The sequence below is a fragment of the Pungitius pungitius genome, chromosome 3 (assembly GCF_949316345.1).
Source record: "Pungitius pungitius chromosome 3, fPunPun2.1, whole genome shotgun sequence".
Classification (NCBI taxonomy): domain Eukaryota; kingdom Metazoa; phylum Chordata; class Actinopteri; order Perciformes; family Gasterosteidae; genus Pungitius; species Pungitius pungitius.
In genome coordinates this window covers 9,619,500-9,637,455 of record NC_084902.1, presented here as the reverse complement: position 1 = coordinate 9,637,455, position 17,956 = coordinate 9,619,500, and the positions used below count along the sequence as shown (strand labels likewise).

The following is a 17,956-nucleotide window of genomic DNA, read 5'->3' as shown; positions in this document are numbered from 1 at the left end:
TCTTGATGAGGCTGGTTTCACACTACTCCCTCTGTCTCAATCGCAGGTCCATTATGTTCTGCGAGCACTTGGCGTGACTGCAGGTGATGCAGACAGTCTTTTACTTTAGTTGCTCAAATTGCCTTTAACAGTTTGTTGCCATGTATGTGTGTGTATGACAATTTTCAATGGAAGGATGATTGCTTTCAAATGTTTTTCCGAGCAGACTGCAGCTATGAGCTGAGGTCTTGGCAGCCGTGTGCCTTCTTGGAAGGAAAAGCTCGACAATGTTGTATTGAGGGATAACCGAGCATATGACACAAAATATCTAATAATGCTGTTCTCAATTAACTGTTCTTAATAACTTTCAGGCTGTCACATGATACTGGTTCACATTCAATTTGAATGATCTGTGTGTTGTTGTGTAAGTGTGTTTGTGACAATTTAACTTTGCTAATGTGTCTGTGTGTGTTAGTGACACGTATTAGCTTACATTAATTCCTAAAGCTGTAGTAAATCACTGACGCCGTGGATTGTGGTGCAAAGTCTTCTGCGGTTGGGAAGTTTTCACTTCACGTTCAATTACATTTCTGAGGAAAGCGTACGAATCCATGCTGACGCTGCTGACTTAAAGGGCTGACACTTTGCTATTAGAAAATAGACATTCACTCTCCTTGACCCCCATCCACCGTCAGCTGAACGGGGGGGTTAAGGGTTATTATGCCTGCAGGGTAAGTGGACTCTGATTGATCGGTATTGACTGGAACTGTATTTGTCAGACAGTAATTGGCCTCCCCCTCAGGACATTATGACTGCTTATTCCCACCCACCTCCACCTTTAGCCCTACGTCACCCCTCTCTTTATGTCCTACTTCTATTCAAAGAGCCCTCCCTCCTCTGCTCTTAGGGCCCCTCAACTTCTAATCAAAGGGCACAACCTGCTTCACTCATCCTTCGCTCCTCCCTTTATGTCTCCACCCATGCTCAATACGGAGCTGGAGGCGGGTTGTAAGGAAAGGCCGCAGAGGGTGATGTAGGCAATATCAAGCACTTCAGTTTAGTTTTTGTGTGCTCCAGTGTGCAGGGGAAGGGAGGAACCTGCCAGCTGTTTTGACTTCTGGCTCTATTACACAGTATTTGAGCTAATACTGAAACATCACTCCTTTCGGGGCGTTTGTGTGTTTGCAGATGCTGCACAGAGAAACCGCCTCCGGCATCTTTGTTCAGACGTCGTCGCAAACAATAGACCTGTCCGTGTGGATAAACTGATGAGCGTGTAACTAATGACAACTGCGAGCGCAGCTACTACACGATAATATGACAAACAAGCATGGCAGTACAACACAACAAAAGAGTGCAGATTAGTTCATTGTGCATTATATTTACATTGATGCACCATATCATACAAACTTTTCACACGTGTAAGGCAAAAACATGTCATTTTGATGAAGGTACTAAGATCAAAATGTCATTGTCATTTTTCCTACAGAGGCCAATACTGAGCCCTTTCTGCACTGTGACTTCATACCCCACCAACTCTACCTGCATTCGACACAGGAGGCAGAGCAAGGTAACATATATAGTATATTATTATAGTATATTAGTAACATTAGTATACTTGTGTGTTTGTGTATCAATCAGTATAATTTCTTCATTTTAATCTTCATTTTAACTTTGAACATAACTCACTCTGCTTGCAGAATGTCTGCTTATGATATGAAGGAAGACTTGATAAAAGGCTAATTGACTCGATGACCTGGATAGGTTTTTTCACTATTGGGGTGAGCTGTCTGCTTTTAGTAGAGAAAGCACTCCATTTTGTACTGATAATGATAGTCAGGTCAAATGTTCTATCCTTTCCTTCATGAAAGTGAGCTGCAGTAGTTGCCACAAACCCAACTCAACATGATCCTCAATATGTGCATCACTTATTCCTCCTGTTTTACTCTTAAGTTAGTAATTTCTGTGGTATTTCTGAAAATATCTTATAGGTGTGTATCTTATTTTCTGCAGGCACAGGATTCACTATTTAGAAAATTGCAGCAGTTTTAGCAAACAGAAACGACTTAGTAAAATATTTCACAAAGATTGTTTTAGGGTAATAAGTGAGATTGTTGACAAACTATTTTGAGGCTTCTTTGTTTAATATTTTTAGTTTTTCCAAACAAAACCACAAAATAGAATACATATAATCATATATTTATTTTAACCATGAAACTACACAGAAACATAAGGTCTTATATTCAGTAGAGTTGCTTGTTAAACAGTGAATTGCTTTAGGCCAGAAGTCCTTCAGTCAGACCTTAGACGCTCATGTCTTATGCCTAATCGAAGTGTCCTTGAGCAGCCCACTAAGACCCCTGCGGCTCCCACCACGCTGACCTCTGACCTCCTGTAATGGGGAAATGAAGGCCTCTGTTGAAATGAAATCAATTGATTCAGTAAAAGAATCGACATCCAGAGTGATTGAAACATCTCATTCAAATAATAACATACACATCTCATGTGTTTCTCCTCCATCTCGTCTTGTTCTCACCACAACTCATCCGTTCCATCCCATCCAACCGAACCAGTGTAATATGGCGACATGCGTTGCGATATGTGAACCTCTAACATGAAGCAAATTGTTAGACTTGTTGTGTGTGTCCGCGTGTGTGCGCGGTATTCCTCCTCCTGCACTTGAGCTCTCAGTGTCATGGGGACTGCAGCCTGACAGACACACAGGCAGACGGAAGTGACAGTGGCGACATCAGCAGGATTGAGCCAAACAATGTAGATGGAGATGAGTGCAGACGACGACAGAGACTTGAGGACCGGGGGAAGGAGAAGTGAGTGGGGAGGAAAGCCGGTCGACAGGGAAAGAGATGAAGCTTATTTGAGCTCAGTCTGAGAGGTAAAGATGTCGCCTCCAGATAAACCAAACACACTTACAAGCCCAATGGAGACCAGCGCACTTCCTTCCAACACAATATTCTGATATCCCAGTGTTGTTTTTCAGCGTTTCCTGTAGAGTTCCTGTAGAGTCCTGTTGATGACAGGGGCCTTTGGTTTCTATCGGACTCTGGAGTTTGAGAATTCCAGGATCGCATGCAAAGTTGCACGTAAAAGAATGTGGCGCGCGAGCATTTTGTCCTCGCGCTGTTTGTATTTTAGGCCAAATTAAAGATGAGGGAAAACAAACTCTCCTCTTTCAGCTGGGCGTCAGTGGGACGTCGGGTCAGAGCCCCGGAGCTCCATCTGGTTTGTGCGCCAACGCCCACATAACATTTGTTTGTCAAATACGTTGTGTAGGAGGGAGCGCAGTTCGCCTCAACAGTCGCATCAGGAGAATGCAGGTGGACACCGGCAGTCACCCTGTAAGCGCTCTTCATCGGCCTTTTTATCATCGCTGTCCGCTCCACAGCGCAATGAAACATCCGGCCCGCTGAACTTCCCTCGTGATCCGAGGCAACTTCACCTCTGTCAATAGCTTTTAAGCAAAGCACAGATGTCTTTTAATGGTCGACTCTTTCTGTGGCAGATTTAACTGAAGCGTCGGTGTTGCCAACAGTAGCACAGACCAGTCAAACGTGCCTCACGTGGTTTGAGGTTCTTTTCATTGTTTACCTTGATATCTCTAGCTTCAGCAGTTCACCTTTCCTCGTCTAAATGAGTGGGGGTCATCTGTCCGCTCCTTCAGAAACGCCGTGGCGGCATGAGCGCTGGCGGTTCTGTCCCTGCCAGCGCTGTCGTATCACTGAGTCCTGCTCATTTCGGCTCCCATCTGCCATCTGCTAGTCATATGTACGGCCATCTGCTCTTCAAACCGGCCCATAACGTAGCTCGCTCTCTGGCATCGTTTGCTTAATTTAAACAATTACAGTAATGGCTGCTGATGTTTGATGTCTAGGGAGTTTTTCCCCCAAAGGATTTATAAAAAACCTCTTTTGAGCCGACTTGACGCAATGTTGGCAGTTTGTTTGCTTTCTCTCAACATTGAAGTTAATAGTAGATTTTCAGAAGCCTTTGGTCTTTGACCCATTCATCTCTTCGTTTGACTTTTGCTTGCCGCCGCACATCCCTCCGTTAATCCCACGCATAATTAGGCCGCTTTCTGTCTTGGCAACGGCCGGGGCAGAAAAATATGGCAGGCCGATGGCTCCTAACCTCTGATGCTTTCACATTAGCAACCAGCTGGTCTGATCTTACCGGTAGGACATTCCAGCAAGCAGCATCATCCGTGGGCACCTCCTCCACACAGAGTACACTCATTCCTCTGGAAGGTGTACGGCTCCGCTGACTCTGTCATTACTACCATCTAACCAGTGTAATTACCGGCTTCGGTGTGCGCGTGTCTGTGGTGCACCAGCCAAGCCTGCACCATGCAGAGGCAGGCGGAGTGGGTGGTGTAAAGAGACGGAATGGGAGAAACGGGGGAAGTACACCCTAAAGCTAAATAATTACTATGTGTGAGCAATTAAGGCATTAAATAGCCACACTTTATCCCGTGAAGCCAAACCTCCGTCTGTCGGCTCGATTCTTACTGTGTATGATGGCGATTGATTATTTTGTCTCACATGTTGTTCTCTGGATTATATATAATCCTTTTATATGATAATCATTTATCGTTCTGTGGATTACATCTAGCTCTTTTTTCTCTCAGCCATCTCATCGATAGAGCCAATATGTTGTTGGTTCATTGGCTTCTTTGCCAAATCTGTGCAGGGCCGACGGGGCCTCGTACCTTCTGGGTTTCTTTGCATCATACCAGAGGTGTAACGTTTTGAAATATTTTTAGAATGGATCGTCGAATGTCATTATTTATCTTGCTTCCTCTTCCTCCCCCGGAGTATCAATAGACCTGCTTCATGGGGAGTCGGTAGGAACAGGTACGTTTCTCTCTAATGGCTAGTTACAGAAGTAACCAGTAAAGATCAGGCCACCCTCTTTCTCATCAGGCACCGCAGACACATAATGAAGCCATTCTGCAGCTTCCCGCAGCTGTGGACTGATAATAATCTGAGATTGGGTGTTATGGTGGATCTTAGGAGGTCTCTGTCAGAGAGCGTGATCACAATGGTATTCTCTGCTTGTGGTTCTCCAAAAAGAAAGGATTGGATACTTTTGCGTGTGTGTGTTTCTGTGTGTGTGTGTGTGAGAAAATGAGTAATGCAGTCTTGAGGCCGAAAATGAATTTGGAGAATGGTCATAAAATGCGTTCTTAAAACCACTGAAGTCTCCCTGGACTTCACTGGACATTATGTAAGCTTGACGTTATGTAGATTGGACCTCGTAGCGAGATAGTCCGCCCAGAAGTTGGTATTTGTAGAATTCACTGAGGCAGCTGGGGTGAGATGAGCACAGAACATTTCTAACATACACTTTACGACGTACAATACTAGTTCAATAAGCAGTTTGTTGTGAGATTTGTGGTTGAATCGTATGCTTTGTTGCAGATAAACGTGAACGAAAGCAAGGTTTTAATTGCTGATATACAAGATAAAAAGTCAAATGACGGATACATTAGCAGATCAATTGCACCATTTAAAAGGTAAATACACGGATGAAGCACATTCGGCGCCTGAGAATATTTTAGGTCGATATTTGAAGGGCTTCGGTGGTTTGAAGAGAGACTTGTGTAGATAAAAAAGCTTAAATCTAGAAATGAGAATGAGATTGGACCGAGGGTTGAGAATGGAAAAGTAATTCAGGAGAAAGGGAGAGTATCATTTTGACTACAGCCTGAATGAAGATGGATTAAGCACATTTACATGTTGGACATTTAGGCTAAGCTCTAAAACATATTAGAGCTTTGAATTTGGTTTCTTACAGTAAAATATTTTGTTCTGCTTTTTATCAGCAGAAATGTTGGCTTTCATGCTTTTGAAAAACAGGCCTGTGATCAAAACCAGGAGAATTGTTTCCACAGTGGATTCTTTTCACATTTCCCTCCTCTTTGTGGCTTCAGTCGGCATCGTCATCCAGAACCTGGGAGAAAACTGGTTAATCCATCAATGTATCACTTTTCTGCCACTTATCTAGGTCCCAGTGGCAATCATTTGATTTGTTAATGGCATCAAATTATGCTTACAAGTACTAAATGATGTGCTTTTAATTCTTTATAGATATTTTCCCAACTCGTTTTGAGACCAATATTGATTGGCATTCAATGTGGTATTGAAAGGTCTTGTGAAATATAAAATGTTAACAGGACAGGTGCTGTGGGTTTTTTGTACAATACTCTTTTTCTATCAGCTGTCTTGACATGTTTGCACAGTGAGCATATTGTCATTGCACGCTTTGTTCATACTGAGTCCTAATCAGTTATATACATTACTCTCATATAGGGCTGCAACAACGAATCGATGAAATCGATTAAAATCGATTATTAAAAGCGTTGGCAACGAATTTCATTATCGATTCGTTGTGTCGCGCGACTATTATCTTTGAGTATTAAAAGAAAGTTGCGCGCGCCGCGCAGAATTGAGGAAAAAAAAGTTGAGCGCTCGCGCAGCAGAACATCGGAGAGACCCGTAATACTGTTCTGAAACATGCGGAGGAAGAGAAGCCAATGCGATCTAAATATTTCACACTTAAATGGGGGGTGCGGGTCCTAGCGGGCAACGGGGGGGGGGGGGGGGGTGCTGCGGTTTTCTTTGCAGCGCCAGTAGTTTTACGTTCTAATCGCCGCGCTCGACTTCAAGGTGTAACCTTTATTATTGTTCGGTCTGAAACAGCGCGCCCAGTGACGGGTGGTGCAGCAATATTGATGTCCGGGTGGAAATCAGGAGAAAGGTCGGTCCGGGATATTTTCGGGAGGGGCTTTGAAATTCAGGAGGGTTGACATGTCTGATTGTAAGATATGCAAAAGCGACATGGCCTGGCACGGGAGCACCACGGCAATGATTCATGATTTTGTGCCTAAAATATTTAATTTGGCGGCTGTAAAGTATACATCATGCGATGTGTGTATGTTTTTTGTGTTAGTCCATTTTATTTGCTTACTTAGGGATGTTCAAGGAGCAATCTGTTAGTGCAAAACATATTTAGAAAGTGCACAGTCAGTTCTATTTTTCAATAAAGGGTTGGAAATTAATGTTTTTACATTTTTTATTTTTTTATCCGATTCATCGATTAATCGAACAAATAATCGACAGATGAATCGATTATTAAAATAATCGTTAGTTGCAGCTCTACTCTCATATCAATTCACCACCGTTCACACTGAACAAACAAACGCTTCCCCAAAATACCTGAACAATCTGAAGTCTGGACTGAAGGCGACGGTGAAAGAGAACAATGATTCAGTCCTCTGTGAACTCTCCAACTGTAAATCTAGCATTAAGTAAAAAGTATGAATAGTTTTATATTCATACTAAATGCTCCGACACTGATCCGGCTGCAACCGTGCGCCAGAGACATCGATGCCTGTAAGAATGACCATATGAGACCTCCAGAGAGGCGTCCTTTGTAAGATGCTACTGAGTAAACAAGTCTTTGCAGGACCGGTGGGTTCTTCAGACTTGATGCGCTGTGACTGTCATATTAAAGCGCGCCGCTGTGGCTCACTGAGCAATGTGCCGCCCTCCTCCCTGCTCTTTCTTGACTCTGGCCGGTCACTTTATTTCTGGATTTACCCCAACTCACCCCTCCGGCTGTTGATTCACTCTGAGCCTTCGCCCTTTTTCTGCCTCTCGTGGAGTCCGCCTTCGTCTCTTCACCTCAGTGTTCCAGTCATTGGATTTTTTGAACTTCACTCTGTGTACGCTGTAGGAAGAGTAGTGAGAACAAACATATAGGAGCCATGTCAGTAGTAAATGAGTTAAGATGCAGCAGTGATCATTTGTTGAATTTGTCTGTGTACTCAATCTGTCTTCCAAGTCTAATAATATTAACTAAAGTGTTTCAGTTTTTTAACCTGAATCAGAGCAGCCACTGCCTTCATGTCCTCCGGGGGGGGGGAGTGTTTGTGTGTGAGTGTTTGTCTGCGAAACGCACGTGTACTAGAGTGTGTGATAATAATATCCCCAGTCAGCCTCCTGCAGATTAGCCTTAACGGAAATCCTCTGTCATATTCCCTCACCTAGTCTCTCTCTCTCTCTCTCTCTCTCTCTCTGTCTTACAATGTTTTACAGTCGAGTGACTCGCTCTTTTCTAAACTTAGCGCTCGGTTGTTCTCTGTGCCTGTGGAGAAAATTTGGGTCACACTGTGATTTGAAAGATGCAGGTTTTCTAACGCTGGTTTGCTGCAAATGTTTTGTTTCTTTTGTTCTCAGGTCTGCATGACACTGTGAGGTTTTCACAGAAGAGGACGGCTGCTCCCGACCATCACTGGCCCTCAATGGACCAGTGAGATCTTTTTCCACCCTGCAAGTTAAAGGCAATGTTTTTGGGAGCTGGAGGCCGTAGCACCGTCAGCAGAGTGTGTGTGGGGCCCCTCCTCTTCCTCTTTCCCAGCACCCCTCCAGACATGGGATGCCAGCGTCCTGCCCCGCTGCCCTGAGCTCTCCTGGGGAGCCATGAACAGCTACAGAGACAGAGGGGTCACCTGCACCTCCACAGACCTCCTGGTTGGAGGAGGGTTGCCCCAGCACACTCCGTTTCGTCACACCCCTAATGGCCACCTGGCTCTTGGCCCCACAGACCCTTACATCCAACCACGCGTCTCTGTGCCCAAAATGGGTGTTAGGGCGCGGATCGCCGAGTGGCCCCCACGCCGCGCGCAGTCCAGGGAGTCGCTGATCGAAAATGGGCAAATGGGCGGCATTTACCACGGGGACGACGGCTCCACTTCAATGTCCTCCTCGGTTTTGTCGCCTGACGTCGGTTTGGTGAGGGGAGGTGTTGCCAGGTTGCCACGACGACGGTCCAAGGATGTGGAGTTCAGGGGAGGAGGGTTCAGCGTGGATAGAAGTTTCCCTTTTAGCCTGAGAGTGTTCCCTCCGCTGAGACAGCGCTCGAACAGCGAGGTGACGCTGAGCGAACAGGACGAAAACGAGGTTGGTCGTTAGTCTCTTTGCGCTCACACCTGTGAGGCCTTTTCTTTTTAGTGCTGTAGCTTTTTACTGTTGACACAGACTTTATGCACACAAACAGAGAGGATTAAAGGTAATGTCCAAGCTCCACTCTGAGCGGTCATGCATTTTCCTGGATTTAATGTTTGTGTATGGTGTCAGTGCAGAATAACAGGATTATGAGTACTACTCAAGACTGCAACTCAGCCTTATGTCATGTGTTATGATAAAAAGAGCCATATTTTCTTCAGTTCCAGTGCCTTGTACTTGTGTTATCATTGTTTCCACCTTGCTTGAATATATTTGTGAATTCCCATGACTGTTAATGGCAGCCTTGACAGATCTGGTTGATCTGCTTTGTTTTGTTGTTCCCTCTCGCCAAAACTAACCAAACTAAGAAAAAAAGCTTGCTTTGTTTGATCAAAATACTGACACTAAATTCAATGTTGCTTTGCATCCGCTGATATTCCACCGTAAACAAAACACAAATGTCTCCCCTATCTGCTTCAAGGTGGAGGTTCGTGGAGGTTGCGGGATGGGGAACCTGTTCAGAGAGTACGGCAGCACCTCTTCTATTGACATCCAGGGCATCCCTGAGCAGAGTTTCTTCGACATGCTCAGCCAGTTCCACCAGGAGAGGCCTGACCAGCGCAGCTCGGCACCTGTACGCCTCGGGGAGCTGCTGAGCGTTCAGGACTCGCCGCCGAGCGCGTCCCTCCCCTCCGCCCCATCGCCCGGTCCGTCAGTCGGGGACGACCGAGGGACGGGGAGGAAGGACGGAGCCGAGAGAGTCAGGAAGAAGAGTGGAGGGACGGAGTCGTCGCTGGGCACCTCCTCTCTGTTCAGGAAACTGAGGAGCTCTAGTCGCGGCGAGCTGGACGGAGGGAAAGGAGAGAACAGCGAGGACGGGGGAGGCCGGGTTCCGGCAGACTATAAACTGTGGGTGTGCCCCAAGAGCTTTGTCCACTTTGATGCTCAGAGTATCCTGTTTGACCTCCACGAGGCGGCGGCTCAGCGGGGTTACGCCGCACAGAGGAGGAACACCGCCACGGGGGCATCGGCTGCGTCGGTGTCCCTGACCGTCTCCAAATCCTCGGCTCCGAGCGCTAACGAACCCGTTTACTCCAGCATAGAGGATCTGACCCTCAGCCTGGACCCCGGCTCCATGACGCCCTCTCAGGGCATGGAGCCGCTGGACGGCCCCGCCGGAGCCCACAACTCGAGCCCGCTGCTCCTCTGCTGCCCCCACTTCCTCAACGAGACCGGAGGCCACGGGGAGCGCAACATCAGCTTCCTCAGCTCGTCGGCGGAGCGAGACGGCGGAGGAGACGGAACGAGGGGTTGGCTGAGGAGGAGCAACGCCAGCGTCTCGGTGCTCGAGGTTCCTATCGAACAGCAGGTGACGAGGCTGGACAGGCTGAAGCTGTACGGCATCGAGCATGTGGACCTGGGGGCCAGGTACTACAGAGACTACTTCCACGGGAAAGGTAACACTGAAACACTTCTACTATCCTTCAGATGAGAGAAAACAATTACAAATAATTAGTTTGGGTTTAGTACAAAATGCGACTGAGAATACAATTCTGATTTGGATTTTTGCTTTAAAAAGTCTATAAAATGTTGGTAAACAGTTATATTTATAATATAAATAAATATTTATGTTCATTTGAGTATATTGCAAACGTTACTTTTTGTGTTTTCTTCAACCAATAGTCTGTAACCCCAAAACATTCAGTTTACTATCATAAAAGCTCTGATTTCACCCTCCCAAATCCCTTCCTGCTTCTGTTAATAACCAGCTGATTCTGAGCAGAGCCGAGTGGGCAACATTCCCTCACTTTGTTACTCATGTACCTGCCTCAGGACTGCTGATAATACACCAGCTGCCTTTTTACACAATCACAAGTACCACTTAGCAGGGTCAGCCACTGCCGCTTTGTTTTACATGTAGTCTAAGTGTCAACTTCAGAGAGAGGAGAGGAGAGGTGTGTGTGTGTGTGTGTGTGTGTGTGTGTGTGTGTGTGTGTGTGTGTGTGTGTGTGTGTGTGTGTGTGTGTGTGTGTGTGTGTGTGTGTGTGTGTGTGTGTGTGTGTGTGTTGTGAACATCACCTCTTCAGACTCTGGGGATAAAACTTCCTCTCGGCAAGCATCATCTGGCTGCACCCTAATTAGTGGCAGATGCTGTTAGGACCGTGTGTGTGCGTGTGTGTGTGACATAGGCCTGCAGCCACACAGATAAAGGTTATCATTCCAAAAATATGTTCTGCTGACTCTTTTCAAGTTGTCCCCCAGAATGCCCCATTGATCTTGTAGTGTAGTGCGAGAAAGCCTCATTCCCCCCGTGACGTGGAAGCCAGAGCGGGCCTGAGCCTCTGAACGTGCACGTCTTCTTGGTTCACTCCAGTCAGATGGGGGATGAATAAGGAATACTTGTCGAGCTGGATTCCTCCCCGAGTCTTCGGACTCGCACGCTGTGGCGTTGGCATTAGCTCGGCTTAGCTGAGCAGCTTTAGACGAGGACATGCTAGATGCTCGTGAAGTGCTTTGAAAGCTTTGTCGCAGCCTCTTAATGGGTAATTACGTTGTGTGCAAACACGGTAACGAGCCCCAGCATGTTTATTGTCGACTTATAACACTTTTATTTTATTTATTGCACATATATATATTGTGTGAACAGTGTTATTGTCAAACAGAGAATTCAATGATGTTTTATTGCCTTGTGTTGGCTGAGTTTGTGATTACTTCAGTATTGATTCCCAGATAGCATCTCATTATGTTAGTCCTGTCCTTGACTAATTGCCCCTTTGCTGCCAGTCTGGCTTATTATACATACTCTTTGTTTTATCAAGCCATGATACCCTTTTGTTAGTATCAAATAATAGAGAAACCTGGAATTGAATACCTGGGCAGTGTCTTGTTTACTAATTCTTTAACGCAACTTTTTCTCTAATGATCTCTGTCTCTTGCTGACCTTCTAAAGAGCACTCAAACTACTTTGGGACGGACGATAAGATGGGAGCCGTGGCCGTGAGCATCCGCAGGGAGAAGTTGGAAGACACCAAAGACTTGAAAGACCAGTACCAGTACCGCCTCATCGTCAGGACCAGTGAGGTATGAATGTGTGTGTGTGTGTGTGTGTCCTAACTATGGCTCTCTTCACCCTCTCTGGTTTTGACCTTACCCCTCTCTCCTCACCCCCTAACTGTTCTCTATCCCCTTTGCCAGTGGAAAATTCCACCTGCCCAGTCTCAGCAAAGCCAAACCAAACACCGGCTGCTGAAGTGTTCGGCCTGCTCTCACGGGGAGCCCACCCGACCGCTTTCCCACTTTAATGGCTCACATGCTGGTGATGCATTAGAGGATGCGCTGGTGATCACTGCGAACTAGTTTGGATTTTCACCTCGGATTTGCTCATGGACTATAAACAAATCTTTAATGTTCATTTACTTTCAGAAATTTGCCTTCAGAGCAGCAAACTAGGACAAGAATATGACTCCATTACCGACAAACCATTGCAATGCCAGCTTTTTGGGGGGGGGGGGGTTGCAATGATGATTTGTGTTCTTCGGGAAATGCGATCAGTATTTCTTTTGCCTTCTGCCACATTTCATACCAAAAATATTAAATTGAAATAATTGGCCAATAAGTCTACAAAAATCTTAAATTGCAGCCCCAGTATAAATCCCTTAGTCACAGACAGTGTTTTACAAATATTTTGTTAGTCTACTATTTTAAATGTTCATAGGCATGTCTGAGGTCTGTATAAATAGTTAATATTAATATTTTATAGTAGCTCAAGTAAGTTTGCCTGTGTTCATAGCGTTCCTCTAGCACTGTGTTGATTTTAGCTGGATTACATGGCTGCCTGGCCTCATCACCTTCGCTCTGGCATTACAATAGAGCCTCTCTGCCATCAAAGTACATAGAGCTCAGCTAACAGACACAACCAGCACACCCAGGCCTACCGTTCCCACACGGAGAAAAAAGGGGGGATTGATTGCTCTGAAGCCGCAGCTGCTCTCAAATATCCACCTCCCTTAAGTCTGTCATTTAATTCTGTGCGGCAGTGCTGACGCAGCAAGGTGGATGGACTTCCCCTTTTTTTCCCTCCATCACACACGCTGCTGCACGCAGCCCTCTGACGTCACCGCCCGCCGTTTCGTGCTCACTCGAAGCTGACGAGTTGAAAGCCGAAGGCTCCATAACTTCTGCCGCGTGTCAATTGGGCTTAATTGATCGCCGGCACAGACACACGAGTCTCTGAAGTTTGACCGTCTCTCTGGCCGGAGCCTCCCCCGAAGACTGCCATGCATTTTTAATGAAACCGCATTTGTGTGTGAGGCGGTAATTGTGTTTGTGTGTGTGCGATGAGAAGGAACGGCCTACTCCTCCCAACTGCATCCGAGGGTATTATAGCCTCACTGTTTTGAAGCAGGTCAATTTCCTCTCACCAGGAAGCAGCACTTTGTTGCAGCACAATACTGAGAAGAATATTAATATTCAGTACTGCCGACCCAAAGTCCCCCTCACAGAGCACTTTCACTCTGTGTCTGTGGTACTGTAGCTGAGCCTGACCCCTGAGCTTAATGACAATAATATTACATAGTAGGATTTTGTGTTACTGTTTGTCTCTGTCAACCCCACCTGTAAAATACAGAGCGTTTTATAAGTGAGACCAAAAAAAAAACCAAAAGCCCAAATATGCAGCATATTATACTATATAATTACACATAACACAAGAACGTTTTTAACCCACTCCAAGAAAAGAGAAAATGATTCAGACTAGAAACTAGACTGCAAACAAGCACACATTTAGACTTAAAGAGAGGGGTAGTGAACCAAAGTCAAAGAAAAAAGGAGTAGTTAGCAATGCTGTAATGAGTCGACGGATGAATAGTGAAGGTGATTAATAACATTTCGGCTCCTGTTCGGCATTAAGCGATCAATGTTGTTAAGAGGTCTGGGTCAACGATGCAATACCAATGGAATAATTACCAATAATTACAAACATTTTTGTTGGGATTTTTAAAATCATTGTTCCCTTTCCCACGTATAGCTTGTGACCCTGCGAGGCTCCATTCTGGAGGATGCGGTGATGTCCACGGGGCGGCACGGCACCGTGCGAGGTCTGCCGCTGAAGGAGGTCCTGGAGCAGGTTGTCCCCGAGCTCAGCGTCTCCTGTTTGAGGCTGGCGCTCAACACGCCCAAAGCCACCGAGCAGCTCCTTAAACTGGACGAACAGGGGGTGAGCTACTGCGTCTATATCTGCATTTCATTTATGATCTTGTTTGAATCTGACCGTTGATCCCAGATGATTCCGTTGAAATAGTGTACATAAAGTGGCAGCAGGCCTTTAAGTCAGGCTCCCTGCTAGTCCATAGAGCATAACAATATGAGCTGATAAGTAACACAGATGCTTAGAATGATCCTCAGATAGTGTGATTAAAAGTACAGTATATGAAAAACAGATTTAATTTGGGCTGGTCAGTGAAAGCAGAGTGGAGCAGGGTGTGGTGTGTTGGAGTGTGTAACCATAAAGGCTTTAATGTTTATCCATGTTATCTTTATATTTAATGGAGGCTGAAGTGCAAGGCGGAGGTTTCTTTTTTTCCTGCATTCCCTTTGTTTGGTTTGTGCAGGTGTTTAAAGCATTAAAGTAGAGCTCAACGCTTAAGTGCATCCATATATGCATCGGGAGCGTGACACAAAGTTCAGACCACAGTGTTTTTGCTGCTTTGCGTGTGCGGCGTTAATGTTGTCTCTCTGCTGTTGTGCAGTTGAGTCAGAAGCACAAGGTGGGTGTTCTGCTGTGCCGTGCGGGCCAAAGCACAGAGGAGGAGATGTACAACAACGAGGAGGCGTCACCCGCCTTCTCTGCCTTCCTGGAGCTGCTGGGGGAGCAGGTCCTTCTCAAAGGATTCGACAAATACGCCGCGCAGCTCGACACAAAAAGTGAGTCTTCTGAAGAGCCCCAGTCAGTCATGCATGATGTCCTTCACTTATTTGAAGAGACACAAAACACTTGATACCATAAACTTCAGCAGTGCAGCAATTTTTCTCAAATAAGTCCTGAAGGAATAAAGTCACATGGAACATTTGCACTGAAGTACCAAATCAATTACTCTTAATACCTACATGTCGCCAATAATGTTAGGTATTCTATGTCTGAAAAGTAACAGCCATTCTCATCATCTGTTTTTGGACTTTAATGCAACCTAACATTGTCATTTGAGGTTACCAATTTCTCAATTCAAATCCAAACCTCTTTCTCCAGCGGACTCTACGGGCACCCACTCCCTGTACACCACCTACCAGGGCTACGAGGTCATGTTCCACGTGTCCACCATGCTGCCGTACATGCCCAACAACCCACAGCAGGTCAGAGCTCATGAGCAGCACCTCTGACATACACTGAGTCTCAGGCACGTGATGGTGTATGCAGCTGAAAAATACATCCACAGCGTCCGTTCTCGTCTCCCAAAGTCCCCTCGAGGTTGTTTGGGAAGGCCTCCTCCATTTGCTTTGCGTCGTAAAACACAGCAAGAAATAATTCAAGTGGAAACTTGTGACTTGTGTCAACCTTTGTGTCTCTTTTTTCAGCCTCTCGTATTATGTGTTTTTTCTCCTCTTACTCAATGGCCTTTTCTTTTACCCTCTCTCTGCCTCTCATTCACTTTACCGGATAAGAGCTGGGTGGGGTTCACTAGTGAGAAGTTTTTTATTTTCTCCCTTTTTCTTTTTACTCCTTTAAATAAAGCTCCCTTCCTACACGTTCTCCTGGGTGCTGTGGGTTTCCAGCGTTGACTGCGTGTGTCATTGAATAGTGTGTAAGATAACATTTGGCGTGTGGGTATTATTAATAGTTTGCGTTGAGAGGACGTGTGGGTGCTCGGGATTAGTTTGTTGTAATTAAGTGATGGAGAGGCAACAAACATGTTAAAAAGAATTGGATTACTGTACTCTGATGACCATGCACACAGCAATCTATTGTTTAGTAAGCTTAATCATCTTTAAATATTTTCTTGACATCATTTAAGTGTGAGTAAAGAAGAAATGTGCAGTTTGCAGGTTAAATATCTGAACCGTTTGAACAGTTAATTTGTGTCATATTATAAATGGGTCTATAACTCCATCCAGAGGTTGAGAGTGTGGCAGCAAGGAGCTGTGCCCGCTCAGATGAACCTCTAGGTGGCAGTGTCTGACTGATTAAATAGAACTTGTACTGGATTGAGGCGGCAGGAGGAGTGAAGTAGAAATATAGATTCTGTGAAGGCTTTCTCATTCAGACAGAGAAATAGGAGATTTACAGAGAGCCCTGCACACCTTGTGTTACCAGTGATCAAATGACAAGCAAATATCAGTTGAATTTCAAATGTCAGCAGTATTTAGTTTTGTTCAGAATGGATGCTACAATAGAAAATAGTTAAGATGTAGGTACCTGATCCCAAATGATCAACTCCTCCCATAAAAGTCAACTTTTGAAAACCCAGTGCATCAGGCAGTAAAGGCGGCTCCAGTTGTACCGTGATGGAGGATGTTTGGGGTATCTGTGTAGAATCAATTGGCTCACAGCATTGGCAAGCAGCGAACCACAGACACAGCCTACACAGTGTGCCATGTCTTCTACACAAACACAGATAGAGAGACAATCCAGCGCACACACAAATAGCCCACAAACAATCCGAAATGTAAATTACGCAAAGAACTGTTGTTTGGTGTCACGCAGCGAGCGTCCAACTCTCTGGTTTCCCGTGTGAGACTCTCCGCAGTCGACTGAGTCACTTGTGTGAACTGCAGTTACGTTAGCGCATCTAATTCATTTGTTATTTCTGTCTCTTGTGTCTTCTCCCTTAGCTCCTGAGAAAGAGGCACATAGGGAACGACATTGTCACTATAATCTTTCAAGAGCCGGGAGCGCTGCCTTTCACTCCGCAGAATATCCGCTCGCACTTCCAGCACGTCTTTGTTATTGTCCGTGTGCACAACCCCTGCTCTGAAGGCACCTGTTACAGGTAAATGTGCACACTCACACAAATAAATAAACTATGATACAAAAGGTGTTTTTTCTCAATCCGTTCCGCCTTTTGTTTCAGTGTCGCTGTGACCAGAATGAAAGACGTGCCTCCTTTCGGCCCGCCCATCCCCAGCGGCGTCACTTTCCGTGACCGCGAAACCTTTCGCAACTTCCTTCTCGCCAAAGTCATCAATGCAGAAACCGCGGCGCACAAGTCCGAGAAGTTCCACACCATGGCGACGCGGACGCGGCAGGAGTACCTGCGCGACCTGGCCGAGAACTACGTCAGCAGCACGCCGCTCGACACCGCCGGCAAGCTGAACAACCTCATCTCCCTCGCATCCAAGAAGCGGGAGCGCTCCAAGGCGAGGGAGGGAGCCGAGCTGGGCGCCGCGGGGGCCATCGCCTGGAGGGTCCAGGCCCAGGACTTCAGCGGAGGCGGCACGGAGCTCCCCTGCGCCCTGGGTTTGTCGGCTGAATACGTCCTCCTCACGGACTGCTCCACCAAAGAGGTGGTGTTCAACTGCTTCTGTGCGGACGTGATCGGCTGGACGCCGGAGCGGCTCACCCTGAAGATCTTCTACGGCCGAGGAGACCACATCGCCGTGCGCGTACCAGAAGGCTGCGCACAGGACATCAAGGAGATGGTGCAGAGGTTAAAGGTGAGAGGTTACAGACAGTGACTAGCGGACCAGGAAATGACTTTTTTGCTTGGCGCATAGCTTGTTGTATTTGTGACCGTGTTGTGTTTATAGGCTGTAAATGAATAAAGTTAGATCAACATGTTAATGTGAGTGTCCTCAAGGCCTAACAAATGTTTTGAATTAATTTGTGAGCCCCTGGAAATATTTGCTCAGCTGATTTTCAAAAATGTAATTTGCATCTTTCTCTCTTCCACACATTTCCTGTCTCTCTTTACTGGAACAAAATTAATATGGAAATTGCTTTTTACTAGCTGGCAGGTTTTTCT

At 46.0% G+C, this 17,956-nt stretch overlaps 1 protein-coding gene across 4 annotated transcripts in view; it reads left to right on the top strand.

Annotated features, from left to right (window-relative positions):
* sipa1l3 (signal-induced proliferation-associated 1 like 3) overlaps positions 1-17,956 on the top strand; it is a 53,789-nt gene that overhangs the window by 24,377 nt on the left and 11,456 nt on the right. For all 4 annotated transcript variants that reach the window (XM_037477203.2, XM_037477286.2, XM_037477364.2 and 1 more), the window contains exons 2-10: positions 1,469-1,549; positions 8,235-8,957; positions 9,484-10,459; positions 11,953-12,083; positions 14,029-14,217; positions 14,750-14,924; positions 15,247-15,350; positions 16,827-16,984; positions 17,066-17,648. In XM_037477203.2, coding sequence (XP_037333100.2) covers positions 8,478-8,957; positions 9,484-10,459; positions 11,953-12,083; positions 14,029-14,217; positions 14,750-14,924; positions 15,247-15,350; positions 16,827-16,984; positions 17,066-17,648 — 2,796 coding nt within the window. In that variant the 5' untranslated portion in view covers positions 1,469-1,549; positions 8,235-8,477. The remainder of the gene's footprint in view (positions 1-1,468; positions 1,550-8,234; positions 8,958-9,483; positions 10,460-11,952; positions 12,084-14,028; positions 14,218-14,749; positions 14,925-15,246; positions 15,351-16,826; positions 16,985-17,065; positions 17,649-17,956) is intronic.